Source organism: Lathyrus oleraceus, chromosome 5 (assembly GCF_024323335.1).
Source record: "Lathyrus oleraceus cultivar Zhongwan6 chromosome 5, CAAS_Psat_ZW6_1.0, whole genome shotgun sequence".
Taxonomy (NCBI): Eukaryota; Viridiplantae; Streptophyta; class Magnoliopsida; order Fabales; family Fabaceae; genus Lathyrus; species Lathyrus oleraceus.
In genome coordinates, this window is record NC_066583.1 from 188,548,763 (window position 1) to 188,558,891 (window position 10,129).

General features: G+C 36.4%; 1 protein-coding gene across 1 annotated transcript; it reads left to right on the top strand.

Annotated features, from left to right (window-relative positions):
• The first annotated feature begins 1,431 nt into the window (after positions 1–1,431).
• Positions 1,432–3,439, top strand: LOC127079619 (uncharacterized). Its single transcript, XM_051019999.1, has 5 exons — positions 1,432–2,071; positions 2,132–2,521; positions 2,567–2,587; positions 2,977–3,195; positions 3,435–3,439. Exons 1-5 carry the CDS (start codon positions 1,432–1,434, stop codon positions 3,437–3,439), a joined length of 1,275 nt encoding a protein of 424 aa, XP_050875956.1.
• The last annotated feature ends 6,690 nt before the right edge of the window (positions 3,440–10,129 follow it).

Consider the following 10,129-nt stretch of genomic DNA (forward strand, 5'->3'; position numbering starts at 1 on the left):
ATGGATGTGAAAAGTGCCTTCTTAAATGGCTACTTGAATGAGGAAGTATATGTTGAACAACCAAAGGGATTCACAGACCCAAACCTTCCAAAGCGTGTGTATAAGTTGAGGAAAGCTCTTCATGGGTTGAAACAAGCTCCTAGAGCTTGGTATGAGAGACTCACAGTGTTTCTCATTGACAATGGATACAGAAAGGGAGGCATCGATAAGACTTTATTTTCCAAAGATGAAGGAGGAAAGCTCATGATTGCTCAGATCTATCTGGATGATATTGTGTTTGGTGGGATGTCAAGTAAAATGGTTCAACATTTTGTTGAGCAAATGCAGTCTGAATTTGAAATGAGCCTTGTTGGAGAACTAACCTATTTTCTTGGCCTGCAAGTCAAGCAGATGGAAGATTCTATCTTTCTATCTCAAAGTAAATATGCAAAGAATATTGTTAAGAAGTTTGGCATGAAGAATGCAAGCCACAAGAGGACACTTGTTCCTACTCATCTGAAAGTGTCTAAAGATGAAAATGGTGTCAGTGTGGATCAAAGTCTCTACAGAAGCATGATAGGGAGTCTGCTATATCTTACAGCAAGCAGACCTGACATTGCTTTTGCTGTAGGTGTATGTGATAGATATCAAGATGAACCAAAGGTGAGCCATATAAACCAAGTGAAAAGGATCCTGAAATATGTCAATGGCACTTGTGACTATGGGATGCTATACACTCATGGATCTGAATCTGTGTTGTCTGGATATTGTGATGCTGATTGGGCTGGAAGTGCTGATGATAGGAAAAACACATCAGGAGGATGCTTCTTCTTGGGGAACAATTTAATATCATGGTTTAGTAAAAAGCAAAATTGTGTTTCTCTGTCTACTACTGAAGCTGAATACATAGCAGCTGGAAGTAGTTGTTCTCAACTGGTGTGGATGAAACAAATGTTGACTGAATACAATGTCTCACAAGATGTCATGACATTATACTGTGACAACCTGAGTGCCATAAACATCTCAAAGAATCCTATTCAACACAGCAGGACCAAACATATTGATATACGTCACCATTTTATTAGAGAACTTATGGAGGATAAGACTGTAGTCTTAGAGCATGTTGCTACTGAGATGCAGTTAGCTGATATTTTTACAAAGGCTTTGGATGCAAATCAGTTTGAAGTCCTGAGAGGAAAATTAGGGATTTGCATTTATGAAGACTTGTAGAAACTAATATGGAGTGGAAAAAGTAAGCAAATTAGTGTCTATGTGGCTAAAATAAAGCGCCCCCATTATGGTAAATCATCACCTTGTTTTGGAAATACCATCTATTTCGTCTTCACACGCTACCCCCATAACCTCACTACCTACTCCAACTCTTCCATCTTCCTGCTCCTTCTTCACAAACCTCTACTAGGGCAACTGTACTTTTTCCAAAAAAACTCCAAAATGTCACAACATCAAGGTACATCTGCTTCTAAAAATACTAAGTCTACTCAAAAGATTAGTGCTCCTCCCATGGGCATTCCCGATGATGAGATTCTGGATGTTGTTCCTCTCTCTGTTATTCCTTGCGAGGCCATTGATTTGAACCAACCCATTGATGCCTCAGCTTCTGCATGCTCCAATCAAGGTAACTCCTCTAGTATTCCTTCTGGTTTAACTCCTGCCACTAATTCTAAGGAAGATATACACCACATTGATCGTGTTATAAGAGACCTGGTCACCAGAATCCATAATGAAGGACACTTTGTGAAGGGATTTTCTACTCCCCTTTCTCAAATGTACCCCTCTCCTGAGGTTGAACAACATAGTGGTAAGGATGAAGATTCCTCTAGTTCTGAGAAGGACTTGGCTGCTAAAGGGTTGTGCTCTCTAGGGCAAACCGTGTCTGAAAAAAGAAAATTTGTGTCATCTAAAATTGCCAATGCTTCCCACTCTGAGAAGTATGATGATGCAAATGTTGTGATTGATCTAGAGGATGGTAGCTTTGATGATCAAGAGGAAAGCTTACTTCATCACCTAAAGCCAAGTGTGGCTAAACGCATGAAGACTCGCAAAGGAAGATCTGTGGCTGAACTTATGTCAGGTAGAAAAGCTAAGAAGACTGCTGGTATTGGTCCCTCCAAATCTTGGAGCAAGGTTGAAGTGAAGAAGAGGAAGGTCAGAGATGATTCTGAGTCTGAAGAGGATGTTGAGGAAGATGTCCCTGACATCTCGCCTGTGAAGAAAACCACTATTAGGAAGTCCCCTGGTGAATTTCATGCTATTCATTTGGATAACATCTCCTTCCATCTTGAGGATGGAGCAGTGAAGTGGAAATTTGTGATTCAGAGAAGGGTAGCTGTGGAAAGGGAGTTGGGAAAAGATGTTGTTGATGTCAAGGAGGTCATGGACCTGATAAAAGCTGCTGGGCTGTTGAAGACTATTGATGGGTTCTCTCAATGCTATGAAGGTTTAGTTAAGGAATTTATTGTTAACATTCTTGAGGACATTTCTGATAAGAATAGCAAGGAATTCTATAAGGTGTATGTGAGGGGTAAGTGTATAACATTTTATCCTACTTTTATTAATAATTTTCTAGGCAGAGATAATGAAGGTGCAGGTGAATTAGAAGTTACAGACTGAGATCTGTAGAGAGATTACAGCTAGGCAGGTGAAAGGTTGGCCTGTTAAAAAGCACCTTTCTGTTGGGAAGTTGACTGTCAAGTATGTAATCCTGCATAAAATAGGAGCTGCCAATTGGGTCCCTACCAACCATATCTCCACCATTGCTAATACCCTTGGAAGGTTTATTTTTGTTGTTGGAACAAAAGTGAAATTTGACTATGGTAGGTTTATGTTTGAACAAATCATCAAGCATGCATCTACTAATTGCCTTTCCCTCTATGATTTGTGGAGTTATCTTGAATCAACACCCTGGTATTTTGTGCTCTAATGACTTGCCTAGTAGAAGAAAACCTGCTCTATCTGTGCATTATAAACTATTTGAAGGCAGTCATGTCGAGGATATTGTCATGACATCTACCATGAAAAGGCCAGCCTCAAAAGTTGGAACAATTGTTGAGCTTAAGGAGACCTGCAAAGAGCTGGGTGAAGGGATAAGGGTAGCTACAACTATAAAACCATCGTTGGAAGCCTTGATTGCAAGCTTGGAGCAGGCTGAAGGTGAAAATATTGAACATGCTAAAGAAGCTGAAGCCCACACCTCTAGTGAGAGGTCTGCAAACAACGATGAGACAAGTGGCAATTCTGTTTCTGGTGCTGATGAAGCTGCAAGCTCAAGCTCTACTGAGTAGCTCCTTTGACTTTGGTCCCTATTGATTTGATGGTTTCTTTTACTATTTTGGTGGATTTCTGTGTTTTTGGTATTACTTTGTTGATCTGTTTCTCAGCTTGCTTACAGCTGGTTATGTACTTGGTTTTGTAACCCTTTAACTTTTGATATTTAGGTTAATGACTAAATAGACATTTATTTTGTCTCTTTGGTCTCTTTTGGATAAAAAGGGGGAGAAGTAGCTATAGCTATAGATGATGTTTGTCTGATACAAAGGGGGAGAACTTTTCTTGTGTGTTTTGGTTTTGGCACAGGGGGGATTCTCTGTCTGTGTGAAGCAGGTTGTTACTTGTTGTGGTCTAGCTGAAGGGGGAGATAGTGTGTTCTGAGTACAAGCGCTTGTATGTTTACTAGTTGTTATTGTTTCTAGTAATGTGTGTATGTTTACTTCTGCTGCTGAACTGATACTTTGATTGATTTCTCGTGAACGTGTGATCTCTTGTATGTTTTAGCCAAAATTTGCCAAAGGGGGAGTTTGTTGGTTCTATGTATTGGCATAAATTTTGGTAAAACTTAGTGTTATCACTAGATGTCACGTGTGGTGTCTTGACATGTGATATCACCTTCCTACAGGTTGTTTAATATGGTTGTGCAGGATTTATTCAAGATGTCAGACCCGATGTTAAGACATGTGCATACAGAACATTCAGTCTGAATGTTATGTGTTTTATTGTTGCGCTTTTCATGCAAGTCTTTGTGTGCTTATGTGGAGATTGCATGCGTTATTCAAGGAGTAATTCTATTTAAAGCCAAAATATTATGTTTCCCAAAGAGGAATGATTTGTTACTAATTCCTAGGGAATACGCGTTAAATAGGATTCGGGTTACTTGTTGCCCAGGCCCATTCAGAAAGCTTCTATTTAAAGACCATGTAAACCCTGTGTGATCAGGGAGAAGAAAATACAAACGTTAAAGTGAGTGAGTATTAAGGTTTTAGCTTAATGTACGTTTGTGAATTGTGAGTCATTCATTCATCTTGTTGATGTGTGAATTGGACTGAGTTTTGAGTTGTAATTTGTCCACTTTAAGCTTTGAAGTACGAGTGTATTTGTTTACTTGATTGAAGCTTTTAAGCAAGATCAAGTATGTGTCCTTGAAGTGTGTCTTCTTTCTTTGTAGTATTTGTTCTAGTATCACTGCTGTGATTGAGGGGGAGTGAGTAGGGTCTCATATCTAAGAGTTCTTAGATAGAAGTCACACGGGTAGAGATTATGTAAAAAGACTGTAACTTGAAGTTGTTTGCTGAGAGTCTTTGAACTAATTCTGTTTAGTGGATTTCCTTCCTGGCTTGATAGCCCCCAGACGTTGGTGTGTTTGCACCGAACTGGGTTAACAATTGCTTGTGTCGTTTTTCAATTGTTTCCTGATTTTTATTTTGTTCATATTTCACTTGTTTTCAGATATTAGTGTCGTGACATTACCTTCGACATCTCATATCTGATACCAGAATTTCAAAAACCTTAAGAAACCTAAACTCAAAACCTTAAATTAAACCTCAATCAAGCCCAATTCTAGTCCATCACCAAAGGGGAATTACTTTACCAGACTCATACATTCAATCGGTAACAAGAATCAAAGAGAACGAGATGGATTTGAGGAGAGCCTACCGGAGGTTGAAGATACAAAAAGAACAGAGGTAAGTAACACTACTCCTTTTGTGAATATTCCCTTCTTCTTGTTGTTCTCCAACTTCTTTAGTCTTTAGGAATATAAATGCTATGTGGATATTTTCTCTGAGGTCGTGCTTGTGAGTGATGAGAGTGTAGATGGTGAAATGAATGATGAGAAGTTGCAATGTGTGAATGTGATTGAGAATGACGAGATTTTCGGGAAACATGGGGCTTTGATGCGTGAACTGATTGGGTGAAGGGGATTGACGCGTGTTAGTTGGTGACCCTGAAACTGAGAATTGAAGGATGAATTTATAGGCATCAACCTTAACAGAACTTAACTCTGTTAATCTAATCTATGAGTAATTCAGTTAGATAGTTAACTCTGTGAACTATGGAAATTTGTGAAAAGTTAGTTAGTTGTTAATATGTTGAATTGTTAGTTTCCAATTCTGTTATGACAGTTGGATGTTAGCTAGTTAGTTTTAGGTTAGTTAAAAATCAGTTAGGCTAGGTCTATTATGATGTTAGTTAGGGATAATTGTGATTATACTAAAATTAGAATGCTCTGTTATGCTTATGTTAGCTGCAGTATACACAAGTTACAATGTAGTTAGTCATGGCTGATTGAAATTGAAGTTAGGTTAGTATTATGTTAGTTTGAAGCAAAACTATGCAATTTGAAAACTTGGTTAGGCATATTAGTAATACTGAACTGAATGGCAGGTTATGATGTTTTTATGGTGGACTGAACATAGCAATAAGGTTGAAGGTCATGTATGCTTATTTTTTATTAATGACCTATTTGCACAATGAAACCTGTTACTTATCTTAGCATAGGGTTGTTAGGCTGTTAGTATGTATGCTTGAGCTGAATTGGATTGATGATTGCTGGAATTAACATTTAGAATTGTTTATTACTGGTGAAAGAAAATGGCATTAAGTTTGAAACACTATGCAATTTGTAACCTATTGTAGTGAACTTAATTGAAACTAGCTTGAGGTGATATGAAAACTACTTGGACTGTTAAAAGAAAATGAATGATTTGGATATGTTGTGTAATGTCATCATGCTATGCCTTGATGGATTGCTTGTATTGAAACTTGATGCACACACTATCATATTTGAAAACCTTCTTGAACACTTCATGAGATGTATTTGATTTATTGATCTTTTTATGCATTGAATGTAGGTCATGGTGCTATGCAATGCTGATGTTACTTGGAGCTTTGTCTATGACTTCAAGATTGCTTGAAGTGAAGCCAACATGAATGTCATGAATGATGGAAATGGCATGTCTTGCAAAAATGAAAGAATCTTGGCCATGAAGTCAAGTGAGGATATGGAAGAATGAAAACCATAAGGAAATTGTCATTAGGTTTAGGAATTAGTTCAGTTGACTTTGGTCAACTGGTTGACCAAAAAGTCAACAATTGACCAAAGTCAACTATAGGTCAAAGTCAACATTTTTTGTAATTTTGTATGGAGCTTTTTAAATGGTATTGTATGAATGAAATGAACAGTTTGGATGAAAATAGTTCTTTATTTGATGTCATATGCATTATTTTCAAAAATGAAGCTTTCTCTCCAAAGTTATATTTGAATCACCTTGAATCATAAGAACCTCGAATGCACCATGAAACATGAATCAATGGGCTGTGAATGCACTACGAACTTTAAATGAAACATGAAACTTGAATGAAACATGAATAAAAACTTTGGACCAAATGAATCATCAGACAAATAATCATGTCATAAACCATGATCAACAAATGATAGATTCCAAATACCAATAACAAAGTTGATGAATGATTCTAATGGCAATGGCATGATGCAAACCAAAATGACCAAATAAACCACTTTACAAGTATTAGGGTTTCAATCACAAGATCGATAGAAAAACCACATTGTCCACAAATGTCAAGCACCCATAATTAGGGTTTCATACTTAATCCAAGATCAAGATGCAAACCACCTAATCAAATATCCCAAAATAAGCAATAAGGCTCAACAATCAAATCCCAATAAAATGGTTCCCAAGATTTAGGTTTCATGATCAAGTCCAAAATCATAATGCAAACCACATGATCTATGAGTACCAAAGATCAAGAACTATGGTCTTATGCATAATTGAATACCATGATGTTGTTGGTGTAAGCCCTAGAGGCCAATACTTTTGGTACGTGTATCGAATTATTTATTAATAATAAAAGGCTTTTTCTTTATTATGTTTGTTTAATAAAGTCTCTAGAATAGCTAGTCCATTTAATGTATCAAGTGTGACTTAATCATGAGATCCCATTAAATATAAGGACACTATTCGTAAAGTATCCGTAGTCGAGCTTTATTGTGAAGTGGGATAACATTAAAGTATTAAGACTATTATGTATATAGACTGATGATCACATCTCATGGATCATGGATAAGGAGTTATCATGTCTTAAACATAAGTATGGATATTAAGAGTAATATTTATACTGGATTGACCCGCTATAAGAATACTATATAGAATGTTATGCTAAGTGTCATAAGTTATTCTCATGGTGATAATGGTGTATACCACCCTTTGACCTGAAACCACTATGTACCCTAGATGTAGAGTCGAGTGCCTTATTGCTGATCAAACATTTTCCGTAACTGGATGACCATAAAGACAGTTGATGGGTACTCCACGAAGCATGCTGAGGGACATGACTGGCCTAGATGGAATTTTCCCATCCTGCGTAACAGGATAAATGTCTACGGGCCCAATATTGAACTAGACAAGGATGACAAGATCTATGCCTTGTGTTCAATATAGACATAAGGGTAAAAGGGTAATTATATACCTAAGTTATATCACAGGAGGTTTTGTCAGATCACATGACATTTTCATGTCTTAGGTAGCAGTGATGTGTTGCTAGATATTGCTCATTGTTTATTATGTTAAATACATGATTTAATATAATTGCCAATGCCGCAAAAACCAACAGGGTCACACACAAAAGGACAGATTGATGAGAGATAGAGTAACTAAGGAACAACGTAAGGTACGGTGCACTTAAGTGAATTGTAGAACATAGTAAGGTACGATGTACTTAAGTAGAATACGAAATATGGTAAGGTACCACATGCTTAAGTAATTTTGGCATATTATAAGATATGGGTCACACACACTTAAGTGGACTTTTTAGCTTGCAGCCCATACAAGTGGTTCTATAAATAGAACCTTTGTGCAGAAGCATTTGTGCGGTTGTAATTTCGTTTCTCTCTCTCTCTCTCTCTCTCTCTCTCTCTCTCTCTCTCTCTCTCTCTCACTCAAAGCCTTCATTCATAGCAGCTAGCACTATGATTGAAGGAATCCGTTCGTGTGGACTGAGTAGAGACGTTGTCACCATTCAACGTTCGTGATCACTCCGTAGATCTGCATCACAAGTTTCAATCGCCACAAGAGGTAACGATTCTATCACTGATCATGCCCACTTGTAAGGATCACTAAAGGATAAATTTTTTAAATTCCGATGCGTTTTGGATCGCTCTTCTCCTTCAGATGCAACCTCTATAAACCAAGGTCTCAAGCACCAAGAATTAGGGTTTCATGCCTTGATTCTAAATTGTCTGCACCACTAAAGTCACTATTTTTAAAACCTGAATCTTATGAGACCACAAACAACAACACACCCATTTGTAAATCGTATCAAACCAAAAATTGTATTACATCAAAGACAAAATTGCATTAATAACAAAAAACCGTATATTACATCAAAACCAAAATGATACAAAACAACCTATAATTTACACATCATAACATCTAATAATAGTATCTTGGTGTCTTAACTTTGAACACCTATAATTTCAAATAATAATACTTGTTAGTAAATAACCTTTAAAATTATAACTTACAATAAATTATGAATAAAGATTAAAAAATACTTACTTGTTAATTTTCCCATATGTCTTCTCGATGATCGTTATGAATAACATGCACATCATCTTTATCAACTTCTTCGTAAGAAGTAGGCACTTATGTTGCGTAAGAAGGAGTGGAAGGAATATGAAAATTTTCATCACTATGAGGAATGTATTTTCTTTGGAGAATAATTGACCATCTCCTCGATAAGTCCGAAGAGCCATGATGAATGATTCGGTCATATAAGTTGTCTTATCAAGGTCAACCCATGTGAATCGTAACTCATCAGTTTGTACACCATTGTTATTAGGAACCCACTTGCATTTAAACAAAGGCACTTTGAAAATAACATGATAAATCTCCAAAATATCCTCAATGACACCATAGAATGCTTTAGATGCTAATATAGGATTCTTATCTTTCAAACTAGAGAAATACATGGATTCGACTTTAACCATAACCCCACTATTTTGCATTATACTACGATCATCTTTTGCTTTTGTATAAAAGGAAAAATTAGAAATGTCGTATGCAGTCCAAGTTATCCCATTAAATTTTGGCATGTATGTCAACCATTTAGTTATCGAGATGCACTATCATCATTATAAATCTTTTCATTAAATTAAATTATTAATTTATCGTTCTGCTCTATCAACAACCACTTGTCACTCATTTAGAGATATTTTTTCTTCATATTTCTTTTGTGAGTAGCTATGTAAGGTTGAACTTCGTCAAGATTATTCAATATATAGAAATGTGCTTCAAGAACTACATCCCGACCCATTGATTTAACATTTAAACCTTGAGTACCTCTACCTCCTTATCTGTCAGCATGCCGAGATTTTGGAATTCCTATAGACTCTGTTTCTGACAACTTCTTCTGTGATGTACATTTAAACGATCGAAGCTTTCGGTCGGTAATGATTCTTCGTATATCCTGTAAGGATCTCCATGTGCAACTCTATTAGATATATCCATCTTAAATAAACTAGACCATAAAATCGCATAATGTCAAAAAATGATGGAGGAAAATACATCTTCAATTGACACAAGATTATTGCAGCCCCATCTTCTAATTCATATAATATTTTGAAATTAAGATCTTTATTACATATAACATTTAAGAATAAGCATAATTTAGTTATAGTTACTCTTATACTTTTTCGAAGGATGCCACATATAGCCTACTGGTAGAAGTTGTTGCATCAAGACATGACAAACATGAGATTTTAGTCCAATTAACTTGAGATCTTTCATTGATACAAATTTCTTGATGTTTGATGAGTAACCTTGGAAAACTTTGATGCCAT